At 40.8% G+C, this 26,515-nt stretch overlaps 1 protein-coding gene across 2 annotated transcripts; it reads left to right on the top strand.

Annotated features, from left to right (window-relative positions):
• The first annotated feature begins 2,572 nt into the window (after window positions 1–2,572).
• LOC126184736 (LYR motif-containing protein 2) lies at window positions 2,573–26,213 on the top strand. Of its 2 annotated transcripts, none has more exons than XM_049927273.1 (4): window positions 2,573–2,791; window positions 3,166–3,306; window positions 4,935–5,083; window positions 24,932–26,213. In XM_049927273.1, exons 1-3 carry the CDS (start codon window positions 2,753–2,755, stop codon window positions 5,022–5,024), a joined length of 270 nt encoding a protein of 89 aa, XP_049783230.1. In that variant the 5' UTR covers window positions 2,573–2,752; the 3' UTR covers window positions 5,025–5,083; window positions 24,932–26,213. The 2 variants fall into 2 exon arrangements, with proteins under 2 accessions (XP_049783230.1, XP_049783229.1); XM_049927272.1 differs by lacking the exon at window positions 24,932–26,213 and adding an exon at window positions 18,679–20,456 and having other exon boundaries at window positions 2,574–2,791.
• Window positions 26,214–26,515: the final 302 nt, after the last annotated feature.

Genomic DNA, 26,515 nt, shown 5'->3' with positions numbered 1-26,515 from the left:
CATCTGTCGAATCTTCCACAACCTGAAAACAAATTCTTTTCTGTCAGATGCCGGTGACTGAAAAAAACTGGCATGAAAGAGCATGTATGTTCTCACAAATACTTCACTTACCCCATTGTGTGGAAGCAATTGCTGAGAAGCACATAGTCCTACAGTGGCCTTCTGCTATTGGCAGCGAATTTCACTTAGAAAGGGTCGTTTAGCATTGTGTTACTTGCTGTCTTTGACGCCAGGTGCAACTTTTGGATGTAGATATTGTCTGCCAAAGAAGAATTTCAAATGGTGGTGTCTTCATGAATGCGACCATATGTGGACTAATTCACAAGAGTAAACTGGACTGAAGAGTTCCTAGATAACAGAACACAGCATGTCATTCTCAATGGAGAGAAGTTTTCCAAAGTAAGAGTGATTTGAGGTTAGCCACAGGGGAGTGTCATAGGACCGTTGCTATTCACAATATACATAAATGACTTGTGAATGACATCGGATGTTCACTGGGGCTTTTTGCAGATGCTGTGGTATATCGAGAGGTTGTAACAATGGAAAATTGTACTGAAATGCAGGAGGATCTGCAGCGAATTGACGCATGGTGCAGGGAATGGCAATTGAATCTCAATGTAGACACGTGTAATGTGCTGCGAATACATAGAAAGATAGATCCCTTATCATTTAGCTACAAAATAGCAGGTCAGCAACTGGAAGCAGTTAATTCCATAAATTATCTGGGCGTACGCATTAGGAGTGATTTAAAATGGAATGATCATATAAAGTTGATCGTCGGTAAAGCAGATGCCAGACTGAGATTCATTGGGAGAATCCTAGGGAAATGCAATCCGAAAACAAAGGAAGTAGGATACAGTTCGCTTGTTCGCCCACTGCTTGAATAGTGCTCAGCAGTGTGGGATCCGTACCAGATAGGGTTGATAGAAGAGATAGAGAAGATCCAACAGAGAGCAGCGCGCTTCGTTACAGGATCATTTAGTAATCGCGAAAGCATTACGGAGATGATAGATAAACTCCAGTGGAAGACTGCAGAAGAGACGCTCAGTAGCTCAGCATGGGCTTTTGTTAAAGTTTCGAGAACATACCTTCACCGAAGAGTCAAGCAGTATATTGCTCCCTCCTACGTATATCTCGCGAAGAGACCATGAGGATAAAATCAGATAGATTAGAGCCCACACGGAAGCATACCGACAATCCTTCTTTCCACAAACAATATGAGACTGGAATAGAAGGGAGAACCGATAGGGGTACTCAAGGTACCCTCCACCACACACCGTCAGGTGGCTTGCGGAGTATGGATGTAGATGTAGATGCCACAAGCTGAGTGACTGCTTTGTGGGACAAAATCCCTGTCCTATGTCTTTGTAGCAGATAGTGTTTTTCCATTAGAGGAAAACATTATGAAACCATTCCCCGGAAGGCATGTTCAATATTCCAAGGAAAGAATTTTTAATTACCAATTATCTCAGGTGAGAATGGTTGAAGACAACGTATTCAGGATTATGACTTCGTATTTTCATGTCTTTAGAATACCAATGTCGCACAAACCAGAGAAGACGCGAACTGTCTCACTTACAGCTGTATGTCTCCATATTAAAAAAAAAAAAAAATGAAATGTTGAAGCATGAGATAAACCCAAGCACATGAAGACGACATGGTGCTGCATCAATTGTTACTGCGCCCAAGAATGTACTACAGAAAGCTTCTAACACAAACAAACAATTTCGAGGCAAGTTTGCAGATTACGTTTTAAGCCCACAAGGATGTATACTGCAGCAAAAGAACAATGGATGAATGTTATTGTACAGTATAAAATACAAGTAAGGATACGCGAGAATGATCTTTGTACCTCTTGGTTAACAGTTTATGTTGTTTTTTATGGCTCATGAACATCATTGAGAAACTTCAACAGTTCATAACAAAAGAAGATTAGTGTATACACCACTGTCCAATAATCTGCTGGATACCATCTTCCACTTTTCAAGTCGATATGCGACCTCAAGGGAACGTATTTTTGCTCGATGTTTGCTTTGTCTCTGCCAAATGTAGCAGCAATCCTCTGCATAGCATCATGTTTCTTTGTTATTGTTCTTCAATGCTTGTTTCTAATGGTCCATAAGCGGTGCCCTGCCTGGTACAGTTCTAGAAATTGGACTGTTTGCTGCTTCATACACTGCATTTTTCTTCTTTTTTTCAGATGACGCTTGGATTAAAAAAAAGTTTAGTGACTGTCCTTCGTGAGCGCACTCCACTTCTATGACGTGACGTGACAACGATGGAAGCTTTTTTTCTCTCGGTGACAAAAGTCACCCGTGCGCACTAGTCCTTGATTACGACGAGCTAGCACCATGTGAAATTAATGTAATATTTCAAATTGTCTGTGATATTGAAATCAAAATAGTATTTTTCTAATTCTGAGAGTCATAAAATTTCTGGCTTTAAACATGGATAAAAAAAGGTAAAATGAGTGAATATTGTCGTACAAGTATACATCCGTAGATACAATTACCTTTCGCACTGCTGTTGTCTTGCCTGATAATCGATAATACTGGTGAGCAGTGAACTTGCCTCGTACTAGTAGAAGGTCTGTGTTCGTGTTGTGATGACGCAAGAATAGTAGTTGGAGGGAGAATAAAAGCTGTTGTTTTGAATTGGTTGAAGATGGATTTTATTTGAAATAAATGTTCTCTGTTCATAGAGTTGCTGCATAATTCTTTGATACTTCCCTTACTGTACATAATTTCCAACTATGCCTCCAAAGATCCCGGCAACAATGAATCTTAAACAGGTAAAAGAGATCGCCACTTTCGGTAGGGGGACTGATCTCAACGTGGGGTGAACTTATGTTCTGAAGATTCGACTACAAATTTATTTCGTTAATGACCCATGCTTGATGCTAGTGCTGTAGGCAGTCTTAATTCCTTAAGGAGAATGAAGTGTTTTCGTTTGCGTTTAGGCCTATAGCAGGACAACTCACAAAGACGGCACTACATTGGAGGTTGACTTCTCAATTTTATCCTTTGATAGGCTAATATGTGAGGGTTTGTATAGTTAGCTATTGTGTTAAGGACATTGTTGTAAGGGAGTTGTTATAATGGTCATACTATTTTGCCATTTTTGTAACATTGTGTTCATATTGTTGTAGAATTAATCTTGTTTCAGTTTATGCTCCGTCAGAAAGTTCTGAAACTGTATCGAGACATATTACGGGAAATACGCAGAGTACCGGATGAAGGAAGTAAAGCAGAACTTCGCCTTTGGGCTAGAAGTGACTTTAGAAAGTACCAAAATGAGAAAGATGAGGTTAGTGCATTTAAATTGCACCTGTTTGCAACTGTTTTCCGTTGCCCAGTTAAATATTTATATAAATCATTACACAGAGTAATATTGATTCAATAAAAGTTTGGCATCATTCGAATGAGATTGCTCCCTCTTTAGACTGTGTGTGAAGATGCAAAAACAAAAATAGTGTGAAGCGATACCCTCACTAACAGTGTATAAACATAAGCTGTCCTGAGACTACATGTAACAATTTGCTGTAAGTGATTACTATTTAAATTTGACGAATTGTTCATTTAAAATGCAACCTCGTAGCACACACTCTCCCTATGGATATATACAGTATATATTATATGACATGTTAGGAAAAACAAAAATTTGACAAAAACCAATATTTTTTTCCAGTGCATAACTGATTTGTTGTATTCTCAGATTTTCTGATGTCTAGATGTCATCAGCCTGATTTGATGTTCTACTCCATGCAAGACTCTTAGTTCTGTATAATTTCTGCAGCTGCAACCACGGAACATGCTTACCGTGGTTAAAACTTGACCCTCCACCCCACCCCTATGGACACAAAGAATGATGTGAAAGAGGTGGTTTTCAAGATATTTTCTTAGTTGTCAATTACATCCAGTCAATATAAAGTGTATATTTTGAAGTGAGATTGATAACATTTTTTGTCTTGAATAAAACTACAAGAAATGATTCCTGCAAGTCTCAGCTATTTTAGTTCAGCCTTGTTTGAAATTATGGGTGGGACATTAAGGAGAATGAGGTTAACTGGGATAATAAAGCTAATTTTTTTAGTTTTGTTATACGAGGAAGCAGCATTCAACCTTAGCGATGGGGAAAACTCAAATTTCTACAGTTATAAATTTTGTGACATTCTTTTAAATCATTAATATTTGGAAATGTACGTGGTTTAAATGATCACATTGTTCAATAGAATTTAGGCCTGTTGGTAAGAGGAAAAAGAAATCCTTGATAGATACTATTTGGATGTCAGTTTCTTCCTCTCTAAACACTTTGTGTGGCCCTATAGTTCATCTCATTCCCAGCATCATGCATACAAATCTGCAGTGACTGCCCCCCCCCCCCCCCCCCTCCTTTGTCCTGTCCTGTCCTGTCCTCTCCTCTTCTCTCATCTCCTGTCCTCTTCACTCTTCCTACAGCCTCCCAAAAATTTCACAAATACAAATAAACATTTATTTATATTGTCTATTTTTGTTTCCTCTAGGTATATGTAAAATCTGTCACACTATCATTTATGTTGTCTTGTGTCTAACTGTTTTCACATTCACTGAGTGGATTTTGGTGTACACAGTGGGTGTTAAATGACACCACACCACAGGTTGCAAAGCCAACAACAAGACTGCATTTTATTTCCGTGGTTTGTCACTGATAAGAGTGCCGTGTGGATAATGATCAGTGACATTTTAACCTCTCACAGAAGCATTCCATCAGACCCCTCTCAGAAAGACAAATCCAATGTAGGCCTAACACACATCATTTTATGCGGCATGCCAGATGAGGAAGCGCATACCAGTAATATTCTATTCTGTTCATTCTAAAAAGCAGTTAAAACTAATTGCAACCTGACACTGTTATAAGAGACATTTATTGTAAGTTTTTGTCTCTTCAATTTGCAGTACGCTATAAAGATGCTGATCTTCAATGGTGAGAGATCCTTAAAGGAACTGAAGCAATCCATTGAGTTGAGCAGTGCAAAGAATAATTAAAAGTAGCATGTGATGTTAATGGCACATGTTTGCTGTGACTGAACAATATAAAACAATGTGTAAGTATTTACATTAGGTACCATCTTTAAGATGAAAATACTCCTTTACGTGGCTGCTGATTTGTAGTTTCCATTCATTGTTTGACCAACAAAAAGTAAATTTGTCATCAACCTAATTGTTCTATTTGAAGTCTTCTCTTTTATTCCACGATTGTGGGAGCTGGCACAAGTGTAAACTTATCTGGAGACATTGTTTAATATGTAATTCAAACCATTGTGCATGCAGGCAGTTTCCACAAATGCAGGACATGAACAGAAGTTGTGTGCAAGTGTCAGGGAAAAGCCGTATAACAACCCATGTATCAAACACATGAGTTTTGTGTTGTGCCATTGATGAAGCCAATGAGCTGTGAATCATTTAAGTGTAATGAAAATAAAAAGAGTGAAGTTGAGATTTTAACTGTGGTGTCCTCAATTCTACGTCTGGAAGTTTAATGCAATTATGCATGCCTGCATGATGCATTTGTATGAAATGATATGCTTTTCTATAAATGTGTAGACTTATTATTGAGAAGACAACATCTAGAATCCTGGCTGATTTAAATTCACATGAATTATACATCTCACTTACAGTTTATTGCCTTGGGGATTTTTGATCAAAGCTATGCCAGTCCTTGTGTGTGTCCGATGTAACCATATGATACATCTATGACAGTTGAATCATCACCAGCAAAATAAAATGTGAAGGTAACATGCTATTTCGATTGCAGATTACTGATATTTTAGGTACGTTCATGAAAGCTTAGTGTGCCCTTTATAATACACTGTCAGGATAATTAGGAAGACAGTCTATCTATTCTAATACAACTTGAGAAAAATGCTACCTGAGTTAACTTTGGAGGCATGGACATTATTATTACAAGAAGATGAAACAGGCTATTCTGCTTACCTACACATATCATTTGCACACATAATTGGTATATGTAGTATTACTGAAACATTGGAGCTCCAGTAGTTGTCTGTCGGTGTCCACTTCATTAAGAGTAAGGATTATGCAGTGACTTCAGTGGTTTACTGGAATTTTTAGCTCGATTTGCAAGTAAGCATGGAAATTTTGTGTCCATACGGTGCACCGCTTAGTTGTTCTCAGGTTGTGTCAGTGAACACAATACCGCGAGAAGACCCACTATACATGAAGACGCCCCCCTCCCCTAGCATGCACAGTGCTTTAGGGACAAGCAGTATGCTTGGTCACTAAGTATGTGCTGGTGACAAACCATTGGTGCAAAATTACTACATGTTTTCCAATATAAAACTGGCTTGAAAAGTGTATACAATCATGACACAAAATAAGTTGCCCTAGTTAATGAATAAGAGAACTATTCTTTACAGAAAATGCTTGAAACGACCAGTTGACACTGATTCAAGATATCTTCACTGTTTATATTATTTTGTCATGAGATGCTACATACACATGTTTGGCCACATTTATTTTGGCAACTAAATTTCTTGTTACTCTTTGATCCACTGAGCATCTTCAAAAGACCATCTAATCTGCTGCCCCTCTTAGGAGAGGTACCTGGTGGATCCTCAGCTCTTAGATACCCATGAAAGTTGCAGTGTGTTTTATTTTCCTTAAGAGACACACTGCCTGATGAGGAAAATGAAGCACCCAGAATGGGAGGAGGAAACAACGTGAAACTTTATAGGTTGAAAAGGTATGTGATGTCATTGCAGCGATTTAAAAATTGAGTCAAATTTGCAAACAACGCGGCATTGTGAATCCACTTATCAGTATGTTGTTGCAGTGCCTGTGGCCAGTATGCATGCTCTGGTTTAGTTGGGAATGATGTCATAAAGCTGCTGTATCCTCCCTTGAGGCAAGGAGGCCCACAACTGTTGCAACAGGTCCTGGATACTGGCACTCGTATGGAGTTGACTTCTGAGCTGGCCCCACACATTTCATCAGGGACAGATCTGGGGATGTTGCTGGCCATGAGAGTATCTTATCATCACCCACACAGTTCATAGACACACATGTCATGTGCAGATGGGCATGGACCTGTTGAAAAATGACTCATCAATACTTTTACATGAAAGTCAACAAACAGGGCTGCGAGATATACGTGATGTACTGTGGTCCAACCAGAGTTCCCTCAAACACTACCAGCTGTTACCTGAAGTCATATCCAGTGCCCCTCAACTCTCTGACACCAGGAGTAACACCACTTTGTGTCTCCTGAACCTTGGAAGAAAGGAACCTGTCACCAGGTCACTGCCATACTTGCTGTCATCCAGGGTAGTGCAGGACTACAATTCATTGCTGAGCACAATGCCATTCCATTCACCAGCAGTTCATGCTTCCTGGTCATAGTGCTAATCCAAATGCAGGCATTTTTGTTGTGGTGTTAAGGGTAGCCTATGTATGTGATGGTAATTCTGTAGTCTGGCTGTGCTCATCTCCAGCCAATGGTATGAAATGACACAGAATATTGCAGGGAATCCATTATTTGTTCTCAGATGGCAAGCACAGATGTGAAGGGGTTATGAAGTGAATGGTGCACAATATGGTGTTCCTCCCTCATGGTGGTCGATGGGAACTTTTATGATGATGACTATGCCTGCCTCCACATTTCCATGAAGTCCATCATTGGGCCACTGTCATATCTGAATGCCTCAGAAATCTGGAGATTGCATGATTTGACCAGCCAGCCAAATGGATACCCATAATGAGGCCCCTGTCAAGCTGTCAGATAAAGATGGGCGATCCAATCCTGAAATGATTCAAAGAGCCAGATCATTCTAAGGCGTGAGTAATCCGGGACTTGAAAAAAAATGAGTCTGATCTGAAATGTCTCTCTGGTGACATTAGTGAGCAGAATGAAGATTCTGCAGCAGGATGCTGCAACAGTGCCTCACACCACGCGCTGAAAGAAACATTTCCTCAAACATATGAAAACATAACAAGAATGAGATGATCTTTAAAATGTTATCACTTGATAAAAAAATAGTTATGATTTAGTCACGATAATTTTTACAGCAAGCAATATGTAGAACTTATCAATTCTGAAAACTGCATGGGACATAATGTAAACTTGTTACTCCTATTTCTGCTTTCTTTCAAAATAGAACCAAATCAAATAAAAATACAGGTATAGTGACCTAAATTAGAAAGGTCAGGTGCCTTCCTTTATTTATTTCTGTGAGTGAAAGGTGAGTGATGAGTCATGAAAATGAGCTAATTCATTCCATTGAGTTAGCAATCCTGATCTGACCTCTGAAAAGAACAGTTTCACCCATCTCTGCTGTCGGGAGCTGATAACACTGTCTCACATGAGTACGCAGCATCTCTGTGTCCTCCACAGTGATCACTCAATATATGACTCTGTTTATACCCTTTATACCATACCATACCTGGTAACAATACTAAACACAAACAATACTAATGCTGCAGCTGTCACAGACAACTCTAAATTATTTACAAACCCACCAATGGTGTGCAAGTGTACAAAATTACATTGATGTTTGAACATGTGTTCTGGGTGTTTCACTTTGTCAGGCAGTGTATTTTATAACTTCTTTTTTTATCAGCCTTTGGTCTCATTTTTACATTGCAGATGGTTGGTAACCAATAGAATAGACTTTGCAGATTGTGGTAAAACATAATTCTGTAGAAGCTGTAGTCAGTCCTTGTGTTATGCAGTTTTCCCAATACGACACCGCAGAATGAAGAGGTTCACAGAACCTTACAGGTTTGCACATAACATCTCTCATATGTCCGGCTTATATCGTCATGCCCCAGTCAGGTTCTGTATGTCGGCATTGTCATGTCATCAGAAGCTTTGTCTAATTCTCATTATAATACTGAAATATTGGAAGCCTACATGTGTTTACTGTGCATGCGAAAAGAAGATGAGTACCGCAGCAATGAATGTAAATATTGTTGATGTCAGAAGGCCAGCAGGATTGAAAGCTGTAATTTATGTTGTTCGTATAAGTGGCAGTCAAATGAAAATGACAGATGGAAAAAAAAGAAAGACTGCTCATTATTATGAAAATTATTACCTTAATTGTTAATAAATTTATCCCAATGGGACAAGGGAAAAATGTGTGCGGCTGCCTATGGAACCATGATCATACCCAGTTGTGCACCTCTTCGTCTGAAGCAAATTGGTGGCCATGAAAGTTTTTCTTCCGGGCTCCAAAAATATAGAAATCACGTGGGAGAGATGGGGATTGTATGGAGGATGTGTAAGGGCTTGCCAGAGAAATTTCTACAGCATACTCAAAAGAATCTTGGCAATGTGTGTACGGGCCAACTGTATGTGAGTTTTGATTAAACAAAACATATGAAAACACACTGGCCATAATGGAGGGAATCTTTCTTACAGTTAAGAATTTATTTTTTATTTATTTTTTGTAAATATAAATGAATTGGTATGGTGTCTTTATGCACAATTTTAATTGTCTTTTATGTGTAAAGTGTTTACAGTGATTATCATTACTTACCTAATACCATGTAGGACACGGCAGTTGTAGCATAAGGTTGGTAAGTAGCAATGGCATAGCCAGACATGGCATATAACAAACATCAGTGTTGATGGCCACATTTTTCTGAGAAGTCCCAGAGGTTCCCTATGAGGTTTTCTGAAAATGGGTTGAGCTTTCAAACCTAGGCCATGTAAAATAGAAAGTTGTGAAACGTGGGCAAAATTGTTTTCTTGTGTAATTTCAAAGCTTCATCTGCGAGCCACAGTGAGATCAGTTAACCACATTTTCCTAAAATTCTCCCAATAAACCGAAGTTCCCTACCACAGTCCTCACATGCTCATTCCATTTCATATCGCTTTGCAGTGTTATGCCCAGATATTTAAACAATGTGACTGTGTCAAGCAGGACACTACTAATACTGTATCTGAACATTATGGGTATGTTCTTCCTATTCATCTGCATTAACATACATTTTATAACATTTAGAGCTAGCTGCCATTCATCACACCAACTAGAAATTTTGTCTAAGTCATCTTGTATCCCCCTACATTCACTCAACTTTGACACCTTACTGTACACCACAGTGTCATCAGCAAACAACTGCAGATTGCTGCCCATCCGCTTTGCCAAATTATTTATGTGTATAGAGACCAACAGTGGTCCTATCACACTTTCCTTGGGTAATTCTTATGATGCCCTTGTCTCTTACTGCCGAGGACATCGTACTGGATTCTATAACTTAAGAAGTATTTGAGTCTCTCTCATATCGGTGAACCTATTCCATATGCTCTCACCTTCAGCAACAGACTACAGTGTGGCACTGTGTCAGATGATTTCTGGAAATCTAGAATTATGGAACCGGCCTGTTGCCCTTCATCCATAGTTTGCAGAATATCATGTGAAAAAAGTCAAGCATGAGCGATGCTTTCTAAAATCATGCTTATTCGTGGATATAAGCTTGTCATTCTCAAGAAAATTTATTGTAATCAAAACTGAGAAGATGTTCAAGGATTCGGAAGCAAACTGATTGTTTCGACATTTTTCGGGTCCATTCTTTTACCCTTCTTATACACTCCTGGAAATGGAAAAAAGAACACATTGACACCGGTGTGTCAGACCCACCATACTTGCTCCGGACACTGCGAGAGGGCTGTACAAGCAATGATCACACGCACGGCACAGCGGAACACCAGGAACCGCGGTGTTGGCCGTCGAATGGCGCTAGCTGCGCAGCATTTGTGCACCGCCGCCGTCAGTGTCAGCCAGTTTGCCGTGGCATACGGAGCTCCATCGCAGTCTTTAACACTGGTAGCATGCCGCGACAGCGTGGACGTGAACCGTATGTGCAGTTGACGGACTTTGAGCGAGGGCGTATAGTGGGCATGCGGGAGGCCGGGTGGACGTACCACCGAATTGCTCAACACGTGGGGCGTGAGGTCTCCACAGTACATCGATGTTGTCGCCAGTGGTCGGCGGAAGGTGCATGTGCCCGTCGACCTGGGACCGGACCGCAGCGACGCACGGATGCACGCCAAGACCGTAGGATCCTACGCAGTGCCGTAGGGGACCGCACCGCCACTTCCCAGCAAATTAGGGACACTGTTGCTCCTGGGGTATCGGCGAGGACCATTCGCAACCGTCTCCATGAAGCTGGGCTATGGTCCCGCACACCGTTAGGCCGTCTTCCGCTCACGCCCCAACATCGTGCAGCCCGCCTCCAGTGGTGTCGCGACAGGCGTGAATGGAGGGACGAATGGAGACGTCGTCGTCTTCAGTGATGAGAGTCGCTTCTGCCTTGGTGCCAATGATGGTCGTATGCGTGTTTGGCGCCGTGCAGGTGAGCGCCACAATCAGGACTGCATACGACCGAGGCACACAGGGCCAACACCCGGCATCATGGTGTGGGGAGCGATCTCCTACACTGGCCGTACACCACTGGTGATCGTCGAGGGGACACTGAATAGTGCACGGTACATCCAAACCGTCATCGAACCCATCATTCTACCATTCCTAGACCGGCAAGGGAACTTGCTGTTCCAACAGGACAATGCACGTCCGCATGTATCCCGTGCCACCCAACGTGCTCTAGAAGGTGTAAGTCAACTACCCTGGCCAGCAAGATCTCCTGGGGTATCGGCGAGGACCATTCGCAACCGTCTCCATGAAGCTGGACTACGGTCCCGCACACCGTTAGGCCGTCTTCCGCTCACGCCCCAACATCGTGCAGCCCGCCTCCAGTGGTGTCGCGACAGGCGTGAATGGAGGGACGAATGGAGACGTGTCGTCTTCAGCGATGAGAGTCGCTTCTGCCTTGGTGCCAATGATGGTCGTATGCGTGTTTGGCGCCGTGCAGGTGAGCGCCACAATCAGGACTGCATACGACGGAGGCACACAAGGCCAACACCCGGCATCATGGTGTGGGGAGCGATCTCCTACACTGGCCGTACACCACTGGTGATCGTCGAGGGGACACTGAATAGTGCACGGTACATCCAAACCGTCATCGAACCCATCGTTCTACCATTCCTAGACCGGCAAGGGAACTTGCTGTTCCAACAGAACAATGCATGTCCGCATGTATCCCGTGCCACCCAACGTGCTCTAGAAGGTGTAAGTCAATTACCCTGGCCAGCAAGATCTCCGGATCTGTCCCCCATTGAGCATGTTTGGGACTGGATGAAGCGTCGTCTCACGCGGTCTGCACGTCCAGCACGAACGCTGGTCCAACTGAGGCGCCAGGTGGAAATGGCATGGCAAGCCGTTCCACAGGACTACATCCAGCATCTCTACAATCATCTCCATGGGAGAATAGCAGCCTGCATTGGTGCGAAAGGTGGATATACACTGTACTAGTGCCGACATTGTGCATGCTCTGTTGCCTGTGTCTATGTGCCTGTGGTTCTGTCAGTGTGATCATGTGATGTATCTGACCCCAGGAATGTGTCAATAAAGTTTCCCCTTCCTGGGACAATGAATTCACGGTGTTCTTATTTCAATTTCCAGGAGTGTATATAGGAACCACCTGCACTTTTTTCGTCACTTGGGACTTCGTGCTGGGTGCATAAAAGTTGCTAAAGAAAAAAAAAAAGTTTTAAACTTAAATAGGAATTAAACAATAGAAATTCCGGGTTGGACTCACTGCAAAGATGGTACGTTACACATTTAGCTTTCAGCCAAAGCCATCTTCAGGAAAGAAAACACACACACATTCAAACAAGCAAACATACTTCATGCACACATGACCATTCTCTGGCAGCTTGGGCCGGAATGCAACTGTCATATTGAGTGGCAATCTGGAGCGGGTCAGGCAAGTGGGAGGGGTAGCTCGGTACAGATGGGGGAGAGAGGAGGCCTGTCTGTCAGAACTTGTAAGGGCTAGATGGAGGTATAACATGACTGCTAGGTGCAGTGTCAGGAGATGGTGATGCAGTGAGGTAGAAGGGGGAGGGTGTGGGGACAATAGGTTACTGTAGGTTGAGGCTGGGATAATTTCGAGAGAGGAAATGTGTTGTAAGAATAACTCCAATCTGTGCTGTTCAGAAAAGTTGGTGGTGGAGGGGAGGCTCCAGATGGATTGAATTGTGAAGAAGCCATTGGAATCGAGCATGTTATGTTCAGCTGCATGATGTGTCATAGGGTGGTCTACCAGGTTCTTGGCCACAGTTTGGTGGTGGCCGTTCATCCTGGTGGGGAGCTGGTTGGTACTCATACCAATATGAAAAGCTGTGCAATGATTCCAGCAGAGTTGTTATATGTTGTGGCTGCTTTCACAGGTGACCCTGCCTCTGATGGCGTAGGATAAGCCTTTGACAGGACCATTTAGGAAGTACTGGGTGGGTGGATTGGGCAGATCTTGCACCTGGGTCTTCCACAGCGATATCCATGTGTCAGCCTATTGGGTTTGGGAGTGACATAGAGGTGGGTTAGGATGTTGTTGAGTTTGAGTGGGTGACGGAACACCATTTTAGGAGCGTTTGGAACGATCTTAGGTAGGATGTCCTTCATTTCAGGGCATGATGATATGTAATCAAAGTTCTGAGGAAGGATATGGTTCAGTTTTTCCAGTCCAGGCTGGTATTTGGTGATGAAAGGAGCACTCCTTTGTTGCTGGTTCTTGGGGGATGTGTGAGGAAATGACATGAGAGATCTGTTAGCAGACTAGGTCTGGGGATAGTGCCTATCTGTGAAGGGCTTGGTGAGGTCTTCAGCACACTGGGCAAGGGAGTTCTTGTCCCTGCAGATACGCCATCGCCGGGTGGCCAGGCTGTATGGGAGGAAGTTTATGGCGTGGAAGGGATGGCTGTGAATGGAACAATCAGAGAGGAGGAGGTCAACGTCCAGGAAGGTGGCACTCCAGGTTGAGGAAGACCAGGTGAAATGGTAGAGAAGGTGTTGATGATGTGAAGGAGTGGGGATAGGGTGTCTTAGCCCTGAGCCCAGATTGTGAAGATATTGTCAATGAACCTGAACCAGACCAGAGGTTTTCAGAGGCTGGGAAAATCACCTCTAGATGGTGGCCCATATAAAGCCTGGCACAGGAGGGTGCCCATGGTTGTGTCACGGATTTTTCTATATACTTTCCCTACAAAAGAGAAGTATTTGTGTGTTAGGATGAATTTAGTAAGGTGTGTGAGGAAAAGGGTAGTGGGTTTGAAGTCTGAAGGATGTTAGGAAAGGCAGCCTTCAATGGTGGCAGGACCATGGGCATGAGGGTTGTTGGTTTATAGAGAACTAGCATCAGCTGTGATGAGCAGGGATCCAAGATATAAAAGAGTGGGAGTGATGGAGAGTTGGTGAAGCAAGTGGTTGGTACCTATGAAATGGGAGGCTATATTTCAGGCAGGGTTGGAGGCGTTGTTTGTTGAGGACCAAAATTCTTTCACTGGGAGCACAATAACCAGCTGCAATAGGGTGCCCAGGATTGTTGGATTTATGTAGTTTGGTGATTACCTGACTCCTCCACCTATAAACTCTGCTAGAGTGATCCCATCCCAGAAGTCCAACATAACCTCCAATCCCTGCTTAAATTCTTAGGCCCTTCCTAGAACATCTACCCTGGATCAATTTCCCTCTCACCCCTATGACACACTGCATGCTCACCTCCTACATACTACTCTGAAATACAAACATGATTTAGTGAAGCCATTAGTTCATCGAATAAACTGTGTACTTGAAGACAGTGTATTCCCTGATAAGTTGAAACCGACTGCTGTCAAACCCTTACGCAGGAAAGGGGAAATGAAGCATGTTCATAAGCACAAACGTATTTCCCTAATCTCAATATTCAGCAAACTGACTTAGAAAATAATGTTAAAAGGAATTGTGGAATATTACAACAGTGCTGACATACATATTAAATGATTTCCTGCATGATTTCAAAAAAGGTCGCAGTATTATGTTGGCAGTAGTACAGTTTATCCGTTATGTATTTGAAAAAGTAAATGAAAAGTCCAACGAGAAGGAGTATTCCTGGACCTCTCAAAAGCTTTTGATGGAGTACATCATCATACGCTCTTATCAAAAACTGCAATGAGCAGCGTCATGGAAAACTCATGCAGTTGATAGAAACATATTTAAAGGGTAGACAACAGTGTACAGAAATTATGTGTGATAATGGAGAGTACTGGAGAAGAGACGGTCAAGAATAAGAAATGAACATTTTGGTGTTTCTCAGGGCTCCATTTTAGGTCCATTCCTATTCATATGCTATGTAAATGATTTCTCAAGTTTTCTAGAGAATAAGCATTTGATCACTACATATGCCAATGGTACATCCGGTGTCTGTTGTGCAGACAGTGAGTCCAGCCTTATTGATGAGATTTAAGACTTGATTGAAAAAAGACAACTTAAAAGTAAGCCTAGAAAAAGCAAATATTATTAACTTTAAACTGAGTGGTCTGAATAGACAAAATATTGAGAGTGATGAATTCCATCAAAAACCAATTTAGATTGTAAATTTTTGGGTTTATACATAGATGACTGACTTTTATTGAAACAGCAAGTTGATCATGTTTGAAAAAAGAAAGGTCCATTCTACATATGTTAAGGAGATTATTGCAATACCATAATTGTGAAACCCAAAGGATTGTATAGTTTGGATTAGTATAACCTTTCTTGTTGTATGGAGTAGTACTGTAGTGAACAGACTTGCCACACCATTATCAAAACGGTTTTCATACTGCAGAAGAGAGCCTTGAGGATCATAGTGAAAGAGAAACAAGGAAAATCTTGTAAAAGCATATTCACTAGATTCAATATTCCCACAGTTTATGTCATGTGTATGCTAGAAACCATTATGCTAATGAAAGAAGACACTAAGGCCACAAATAGGAACTTTTAAATTCACAACTATAATGCAAAACATAAAACAGACTTTCATATGATTAACAGAACATTAACAGCAAGAAACCCCTATGCCAAAGGAGCTGTTTTTCATAACTTGTTTGCAAAGGATGTTAAGATTTTGACGGGAGATACCTTTTAAAAGGGGCTTACACAGTGGCTTGTTCACAAATGCCCATATAACTTGGATTTAAAATGAATAATAATGTAAGGAAAATTCCTGTCCTAGAAATAAGTATAGTAGTAAATTGCACATAAAACAGTTCACTTTGGAATGAATTTTCAAATTGTTTCATTTATTTAATAATACCACACTGTAAAAAATAGTACTGTAATTTATATAAATACTTGAGAATTAAAGGATACCACTCACCGAAAAGCAGATGTGTTGAGATGCCGATAGGTGCACATGAAAGAAGGTAAACTTCCTAGCTTTTGGAGTAATTCTTTGATGCACTAGAGTAAAATACGCAAACACACACACGCACGCACGCACTCTCTCTCTCTCTCTCTCTCTCTCTCTCTCTCTCTCTCTCTCTCTCTCACACACACACACACACACACACACACACACACACACACACACACCACACATACACACATGCCTGAGCACCCACATGGTGCCAGCTAGACTGACAATGCCAATGGTATTTTGTGGCAGGTGAACTGGTTGTGGTGTGGGGGTAGTGTTAGGTGGGGGGCGGGAGGCAGGGAGAGGGAGAGGGATGGGTTGTTAGTGGCTTGGAGAGAGGCTTCCAGTTTGCCAGCTAGTAATGCAGGAGGGATGGGTGACCTTCAACTTACAGGACAAGGGAATTCTCGTCACTGCAGATACATCATTGATGAGTGGCTAGCCTAGCCACCAGTCGACAATATATCTTATCTGCAGTGATGAGAATTCCCTTGTCCAGTATGCTGAAGGCCTCACAAAGGCCTTCACAGATAGGAAACACCCTCCCCCCAAACCTAGTCCACAAACATATTTCCTGTGCCATATTCTCACACACCCCCAGTCCTCCTACTACCCCTATGAATCAGCTACAAAGGAATGCAACCCTCATCACCCAGTATCATCCTGGACTGGAGAAACTGAACCATGTCCTTCACCAGGCCTTTGATAATCTCTCATCCTGCCCTGAAATGAGGACATCCTACCCAAGATACTTACCATCTCTCCTAAAGTGATGTTCTGTCATCCACCCAACCTACACTACATCCTAGTTAGTCACTATGCCGACCGAGCGGGGTGGCGCAGTGGTTAGACACTGGACTCGCATTCGGGAGGACGACGGTTCAATCCCGCGTCCGGCCATCCTGATTTAGGTTTTCCGTGATTTCCCTAAATCACTCCAGGCAAATGCCGGGATGGTTCCTCTGAAAGGGCACGGCCGACTTCCTTCCCAATCCTTCCCTAATCCGATGAGACCGATGACCACGCTGTCTGGTCTCCTTCCCCAAACCAACCAACCAACCACTATGCCACTCCCACTCCCATCCCTGTGTCACAGGAATCATATCATTGTGGCAGACCTAGGTGCAATACCACGCCAATCCACCTACCCAGCATCTGCTACAGCAGTCCTGTCACAGGCTTATCCTTCCCAGTCAGAGGAAGCTACAAGCACTGCACAGCCTTTCATGTTGGTATGACTACAAACCAGCTGTCAATCAGAATTAATGGCCGCTGCCAAATTGCTGTCAAGAACAAAGGTCACACCACCTCTGGCACAATAAGCAGCTGAACATAACGTGCTTGATTTCAATTAATGCTTCACAGTTTGACCCAACTGGATCCTGCCCTCCACCACCAGCATCTCTGAACTGTGCAGATGCGAGTTATCCTTACAGCACATCCTCTGCTCCTGTAATTGTCATGACATCAAACTCAGGTAACCCACTATCCCTACACCTTCCACCTAACAGCTTCCCCTTCCTCCATCCTGTCACCCCCTCCCAGTTTACATTCCCATGTTGCTTTTAGTGTGTGCTGCTTTCCACCAGCTGCTAAAATCATTCCACCTCTCCCTCCTGCATTCCCAGTCGGCAAATTGGTTGCCTCCTTTCAAGATACTAATAACCTACCTGCAGTCCCTCTCCCTGCCTCCTGCCTTTCCCTCCCTCTACCCACCCCACCTGACACTACCCCCACCACAACAGTTCACCTGCTGCAAAATAGCATTGGCACTGTCAGTCTATCTGGCACCAAGTAGGGGCTTAGGCATATGTGTGTGTGTGTGTGTGTGTGTGTGTGTGTGTGTGTGTGTGTGAGAGAGAGAGAGAGAGAGAGAGAGTGAGTGAGTTTGTATTTTTGTGTATTTTACTCTAGCTCATGAAGGATCACTCCGAAAGCTAGCAAGTTTTTCTTCTTTTGTGTGTGCCTGTCGACAACTCAATGTTTCTGCTTTTTGGTGAGTGGTCTCCTTTAATCGTGAAGTATGTACATTCTGCACGAACTTTCCTACAACATTTACTGTAATTTATATTTTGTTGACAATGCCCATGCATGTAAAATTAAGTCTTATGAGCAGAAAATAAATTGAAACAAATTGAAGAAGCTTATTTCAACATATCAGTGTTCTCTCACTCCTATTTTAATCCATAGGGAAGTTGGAAGATTCCATCCAGTGATCTGTTGTTTGAAAAATATGTCTGTTATGTTTTGTCAACCTTATATTAAATTATTACCATTTAGTTAATACTTCTTTAAAGTTATATTCACTTATTGCTGTGTGTAGTTGAAACAAGTTGATAGCTTTTGATGTTGTAGAAAAAGAACATATTCTACAAAAAGTTCCATATGTCTGTCTTTTTCTCATTTTCAGAATATTTATGGTGACATCATCCTGACAACAGAGATATGGTGAAATAGATAAGATAGATGTTGTATGCTTACAAGATGAAGGCAGCACAGATTGTTGATACTGGTGTAACTTATAATAATTATAGCTGGGACCAATTCGTTTAATTAATGCAGCTGTTATTTGATTTGATTATAAATGAAGCTGTTAACAAACAACCTGAAGCCAGAATACTTTGACATAATGATGGAAACTAATTAGTTTTATATACTTTACACGAGAAATGCTACTGTTCCTTTCCATTGGTCATGTCTTGTCACATATTTTGCTTGTGTGAAGCCTTCTATTTGGAGCCCGAGCAAAAGTGATGTAAAGTGGGGGGCAAAAACCTAATCAATGTGATTGATAACTGGTTTGTGTGTGTGCTTCCTGTGCCTTGTTGATATAGATGAGCACAAGGTGCTTTTACACATTTTGGCCGTTCTTTCTAGATCTATGTATGTACTCTGCAAGCCATTAAACAGTGAATGGCTGAGAGTACTCTGCACCATATTAAACAAGAGAAAAAGACACACTATATGCCTGTGTACATGCCCTAATCTCTCTTTATCTTATTCTCATGATCCCAGAATGGTTGTACAGTCTTCTTTGAATACAAGTTCTGTAAATATTCCCAAAGGGTTTCACAAGAACTATACCATCTGTCCTCCAATGATTCCAATTGAAGTTCTGTGAGCAATTCTGTTACACTTTTGTGAGGCCAATACCAACCTGCTACAATCCTAGCAGCTTGTCTCTGAATTTGTTCACTGTCTATTGTCATGCCTACTTAATGACACCAAACTATGGAACAATACTTTAGAATTGGCTGCCCTAGCATCTTATATACAATTTCCTTTACAAATGTAGTACACTTTCACAGAACCTATCCAACAAATCAAAGTCTTTTGTTCACCTTCCCTAATACTAACTGTATGTGTTTGTCCCATTTAGTATCACTTTTTAGTATTACCTCTAAATACTTACATGTCTACATCTATCTACACATATACATCACCGTATGGTGCATTGGGGAGGTAACTTATATCACTGCTAGTCAAGTAGAGAACAAGAGCAGTCCCATCACTCAGCCCTGGACCACTCCCTATGATACTTTTAATGACCACTTGCTATCCAGGACACCATACTGGGTTCCATTACTTAAAAAATCTTTGAGCTACTCACATGTCTGAGAACCTATTCTGTATGCTCAGATTTTGTGAACAGTCTGCAGTGTGGCACTGTGTGCAAGAAAAGAGCAAGCTAAGTTTCTGATGTGTCATGCTCTCTGAATCCATGCTGATTTGTAGATGGAAAATGCGATGCACTCAAGATGTTCACAGCTAATCTTGTAATCAGGTTCTTTCTCTTTGTTATAGGCCTTGTTTTACACATATCCACATTTAAGGAGACCCTCTTAATGTTACTGATTCTACCTGAAAAAACCTTTTATGTATATTGACAATATTATAGTCCTTATTACATTTTCTTGGGCTACACCCAATATGACTTTAATTACTGTTACACATTCATCTCCTAGTATTACATACTGCCTTACATTTGTCAAATATTCATTGTGACAATCACATATTTGCAAAGATATTCTGTATTTTTGTATCTTGGATAGTAATTGACAGTGTGGTAGTGTGTCAGAATACCTTTCAGAAATTCGAGAAGGTGGAACCTATCTGTTCACCTGCATGTATTATTAAATTTGAAAGGTATTGTGTATGAATAAAGCAAGCTGTGTTTCTCACAAATGATTTCTCGTGAATTAATGCTGATTCTTTGAGAGAACTTTGTTTTTGTCCAGGACCGTCATGATATTTGAGCATAGAATGTGGTCTAGGATCCTGCAACAGATAGAGATCAGCGATATTAGTCTGTAATTATGTGCATCCAATCTTTTACCATTTTTTAAAATGAGAGTGACCTATACTCATTTCCAGTCATGTGCGACTATTCAGTGCATGAAAAATTCTTGATAAATGTGAGCCAGTAGAGGGGATAAATCAGCAGTGTATTCCGTGTAACATTTTGCTGAAACTCTGTCACTTGGTACCTTGTTCGCTTTAGGTAGTCTCAGTTGTTTTGCAGTATCAGGAGTGCTAATATCAGTAACTCCCATTTGTGAGTCTGAGTAGCAGTGAATTGTCATCACAGTAATACAAAACTCCAGAACTCCAATGTTTCAGATTACTTAGGTCTGATGTAGAGATTCACTGCAAGATCTCAGTAGTCAGTAGTTGAGCTTAGTCACAAGTATAGTAAAAACAATTTTTTGGAGCATGAGATTGAAAAATTGTCCAGACATTTGATTGTTGCATGTATTTATATAAGTGAAGTGAGAAATCTGTTGTAGTATGTAAGAGATTTTAAAGGTAATATAAAAGGTACATGTGACTGCTCCAGATGTCAGAGAATTGGAACAGTCTTTTTTCCAAACATAGAGACAAATTTTTTGATTATGCATTATGCAGTAATACTTGCCAGGTAGAAAGGACACTGCTTGGAAAAGAAACAGTCTTCTTCATTTTACTGCAATGAAATGTAAATAATGTTATGTTTATTGCAGTTCCCCATTCATATTTTTAGCAATGGAGAGAGTGAAAGTCGCAAGTTAGTAACTTGTATAGGGTGATAATAATTGAAATTCCACTTTCAAAATGCTGTTTAAAAAGAGAACCACTGTTCACAATGATGTCAGATTTGAATGGAATGTTATTGAACAAGAGGCAAACATAATGGAGACAAAAATGAAAATGTCACTGCTGGATGGCACTGTAAGTGGCAGAATATGCAAAATAATAGGTGCAGGGTACATTTCTGTTCCTTAGTTTGTGTCTGAGGTGCTCGGCATGTCTGTCTCAATGCAGGATCACACACTGCAGGTAAAGCTCTTTTACAAGAAAGCTGATTGTGTGCCAGTAGCCCTGCAGAAGTTCTGGACACTTAAGGGTATCAAAAAGGGCAATGGTCTAATGTCTCCCAAAGGTTTGGAGAAAAAGATTATGAAATTCAAAAAGACAGATTGGAGATGTGACCACAGCATTGCAGGAGGGATCGAGTGAAATGTGCAGTAAAAGGGGACATGCCTGTGACCATGGTGCATAAAATTCTATGAAAGATCCTACATTGCTTGCTGCACAAAATTATCCATGTTTAGGAGTTGCATCATGATGTCCTATCAGTGAGTCAAATGTTTGCTCTAGAATTTCTTGCTTGCATGGAAGTGGACAGTGAATGGCAATGGAACATTCTGTGGACAGACAAAGTCCATTTCCATCTCCAAGTGCACATCAAATACACAGAATTGCGGATTACGAACAATGGAAAATCCACTCTCACATCAAGTACCGCTTTGCTCTGCAAAGGTAACTTTGTGGTGCGGGTTGACTGCATCATTTATCACAGGGCCATATTTTTTTTGAGGAGATGGGTCTTGCAGATCCTGTTACCTGTACCATCACTGGTAAATGCTACGAGAGTCTTTTGTGTGCCAGTGTCATTCAAACATTTCAACAGCTAGGATGTGTGTGTAGGATAATTTTTATGCAAGATGGTGCTCCTCCATACATTGTGCAGCTAGTGAAGCAGTTGCTGCAGAGCCATTTTGGAAATGCTAGAATTATCAACCATCATTTCCCTGCAGTCTGGCCATCCAGATCACATGATCTTAATCTCTGTGACCTCTGGCTGTGGAGTTATCTGAAAGATGCTTTGTTAGTGCTCCAACTACAAATGTTGCTGAATTGAAGGCTTGCACTATGCAACACATTCTGAATGTGACCCCTGAGACACTCCAATCTGTTGTGAACCATGGTGTGTCTTGATTTCAACATGTAGCAGAAAACTGGGGACAGCATACTGAACATGTCTTGTGCCAGTCTCATGACAATTAAAAACTGATTTTATTGTTGCTTTTATGCACATTTTGGTGCCAGGACAATTAAAACTCAATGACGTTGTTGTCTTTTATGTGGCTTTTGACCTCAGGACAATTAAAAACTGATTTCTGCCCTCTGATGTGGTATGACCTCGAGTGGTGAATGGGCTTACCGAACAGTGCCACAACTATTGAATGCTAAACTTGTGCAGTCATGCACATTGCACAGTATGGTTGGTTTAACATTCTCACACCATAGCTGTGATTATTGCAATTCAAGTGTCATTTGTAGCTGAATCCATTTATGTTATGATGCTTACAGTGCAATCTAGTGGGAAAATTTTCTTTAAAATTTTTGTGTTTCCCCCTTCTTTGACAATATTCTTTTCAAATTTGATGTCATTCTGAGCAGCAGTTCTTTTTTTACAACATTTTGAAACTGAAACTTTAATTATAATCATCCTGTATTAGAGAACACACATCAGGTTTCTTAACTGTAAGGTGACAACACACAACTTTGTCTTGTTATTACAGTCATACTCCTCCACAAAATACTTTCTTTGCTCTGTTCTAAATTTTTCTACACATACAAGGAACTAATTGATACTAACTACTGAATTAAATGTATGAAATAATACACTGCTCAACAAAAATTTTGGAATACTGTCATAAAATGTAGTCAATGCTACTAGAGGTCTCATTGACCTAGGCACTTCATGCATTATCCAGTTAGAGCCCATATACTGGACAGTGTTTAGTATTGGCATGTTTTCTGGTCATTTTCCAGTCATGTAAACGTACTGCTGCCTTAGTGGGACACTGCTAGCAGTCCAGTGTGAACAACAGCTTCATTCAGTTTGCGTTGAGCCCTGCAGCAACATGCCTGATAAATGCATACAACACGAGTCAGGATAGTGGCTTTACTTTCAGAAGGTCTTACACAGCAGGATGTTGCTGATTGGTTACTTGTCACTCAAAGTGGGTGTTTAAGGTGTGGAGAAAATACAGAGAGACAGTAAATGTGAACAATAGACATTTCAGTGGTAGTCCTCGTATAACAATGCAAATGCAGGATCATTTCTTCCAACTGCCAGCTTGCAGGCACCTGACATCAACTGCCTGGAATATTGGAAATTACTTCTACCAGGCAACAGGGATTTGTATCTCAGACCAAACAGTTCGTATAAGATTGCATTGGGGTGGTCTTCATTCCAGAAGACCAATGAGAAGTTTTACACTGAAACAATAGAACTGACACAATCGAAGGATGTGAGCTCTTGCACATCAACATTGCACTATTGCGGAATTGTCATGTTTGCAGATGAAACCAGGGTTTGTTTTTGGCCAGACACTAAACATGTTAGAGTTTGGAGAAGCACTAGATGACACCAGGAATGCCAATACATTCAGGAAGTCCATCCATTTTCAGGTGGAAGTGTAGTGTTCTGGGCAGCAATAATGGTGGGATGGTGGACCCCTCCGACTCCCGTCTATATCAATTTGACTGGATCCTGATAACTCCAAGCGGTCCTACAAACAATTGTAAGGCCCTACAGACATGAAGTCAGTGACAACTTCATCCTAGTCGATGACAATGCAAGACCGCACTGTATTATAGCAGTGTCTTGGTATCTTCAAAGATGCAACATCAACTGAACACATTGGCCAGCAAAACCCACAGACATGTATGCAAATAAATGAGCATGCATGAGACCTGTTGAAGTTGGCCACTGCACAGAGTCCAAATCCACCTGCCACTCTTCAGGACATCACTGGAGCTGCCATTGAGGAGTGGGACCTTGTACCCCAAGACAAACTTGATGGTTTCATCCAGAGTGTGCCTTGCAGAATGGAAGAACACACCTGTGTGTGGGAGGACATACTCACTACTGAAGACTGGTAATCATTATTATGAGATAAAGCTTTCCACTGTTTTTGTTTCAATATGTACACTTAGGAGAGAGCCTGCTTTGTTTTGTAATGGTTTTTTTTGTAACTAACCAAAATTGATCTTGTTGTCAGAAGGAATTATGTTTATTTTGTTGATAAGGTATTTTACGAACCTCAGTGGTTGTGCTATAAGAAATCATATAATTGTAGTAAACTCTATGATATTCCAAACTTTTGTTGAGGTGTGTAAAATAAATATTCCACTCTTAATATTCAATAACTAGTCAGCTTAAGAGTATAGGGGTTGTGGCTCACATTGATTCTTTAGTAGAAAGGGGAAAAGCTGAAATCCCTATTGTCCATCCATAAGTTTTTCTTGGTTTTCATATCAATATTTGGACACTTCCTTTCAAAATGCAATGACTTCCATCATTTATGTTCATATATTTCTAAATGTTTCAGAACTCACAAGTTATTAAAGCACCAAAGAAATATTAAAGGAAACATACCTCAAAACTCCACTAAACTCTTGCATTAAAAGCGTGTAACTTCATATTACCCCCTTTAAAAAAAAATAATAAAGAGGGAAAAATCTCACTACTTTTAGTCTTTGATGAAGATGGAACAGTCTGTAAGCTTCCTCCATGAAGTGAAGAAGACTGTTACTTTCAGTTTATAATTCACTTATGGGTTTGTATGAAGAACAAAATTGCATCCAATAAATGTGGTAAAACACATCTGTTTTGTGTTTTGATAGTAAATGTGCATGGCAAGATGTTGTTAAGTATGATGATATATTTTATTATCAAAAATATGGCCCTAGCTTATAAGAATGTATGAAATGTGTGGGAAATTTGAACAACCCACTCTTGAGCAATGAAGCGGCTACTCATCCTTCTTTTCCCATATTTATTTATTCACTGTCAGTACAGCAAAGAGTTTTAGCACAAATTCATAGCTTTAGTTCACACATATGTATTGACATACAAGGTTGTATTAACAGTATTTCTGCTACCTCTAAATATCAGAAATTCTCAGTTCTCTCTTACAGAAACAATCTTATGGCTACATACACTAACAGTTTTAAAAGGAGACATTACAATTTGAAATCTCCTGTTGAATAACAGTATTTCTCTGTTAATAAGTGCTTGACTTTATTCTTAAAGGGATTTAAATGAGCCATCTTATAATGAAACAATGGAAAATCTAGGATTGAATAACAAGAACATGGAAAGGATAGATTGGCATTCTCCACATAGAGGAGGTGTTGAGTGGCAGACAGGCACAATGAAAAAGACTGCTAGATATTACCAGCTATTGGACTAAGTCTTCCTTCAAATGTAGACAAAATGAAACCCTCACATATTCATAAAAGCACAACTCGCGTACATGTGGCCACTATTGTCTCTGGGCACTAAGGCCTAGGCCTTGTGAGTGTGTGAGTTGTGCTTTTTGTTTGTTTGTGTGTGTGTGTTTTGTTTTGTTTTGTTTTGTCTGTGTTTGATAAAGGACTTGTCTTTTTCATTGTGCCTATCCTAAAATCATGTGAAAAAATTCTGTACAAGGCTTTCTTGTTTACTTTAGCTACCACTCTTACTATCTTTTTTATTTTAGCTAATATATATTTCTGCTGTAGATGTTCATCCACAAGTATATCAAAAAATTGTATTTATTTGTATTGCTAAGTACCAGTGGAGGTGTAAATGAAGTAACATTTATACATTGATGAAAATAAATAAATGAAATCCCAAACCAAGAAATAATTAATGTAAAGTAATAAAATTTTGAGAATACATTTTTCTGTGTAACCTGTTTAAGTGGTTAATATTGCTAGATCTCAGGTAAGCATGAGAGAAGCCATTGCAGATGTGAAATGGTGGTACATTAATAACCGGTGAAACCACCAGAATGTTGAATGAAAGCGTGCAAACGTGTGTGCATTGTGTTGTAAAGATACCAGATGTGAGTTTGTGGTATGAAGTTCCATGCTTGTTGCAGTTGGATGGTCAATATAGCAATGGTTAATGCTGGTTGTGGATGACTTTG

This window comes from Schistocerca cancellata, chromosome 4 (genome assembly GCF_023864275.1).
Source record: "Schistocerca cancellata isolate TAMUIC-IGC-003103 chromosome 4, iqSchCanc2.1, whole genome shotgun sequence".
NCBI classification, from domain to species: Eukaryota; Metazoa; Arthropoda; class Insecta; order Orthoptera; family Acrididae; genus Schistocerca; species Schistocerca cancellata.
This window is presented reverse-complemented; position numbering and strand designations above follow the sequence as displayed.

What these genes read in the sequence shown, in the direction of transcription:
- LOC126184736 (XM_049927273.1), top strand. Translation starts at nt 2,753, where the DNA reads ATGCCTCCAAAGATCCCGGCAACAATGAATCTTAAACAG. An exon ending in CAACAATGAATCTTAAACAG is followed by an intron (nt 2,792 to 3,165) that starts GTAAAAGAGATC and finishes ATCTTGTTTCAG; the next exon opens with TTTATGCTCCGTCAGAAAGT. An exon ending in ACCAAAATGAGAAAGATGAG is followed by an intron (nt 3,307 to 4,934) that starts GTTAGTGCATTT and finishes TTCAATTTGCAG; the next exon opens with TACGCTATAAAGATGCTGAT.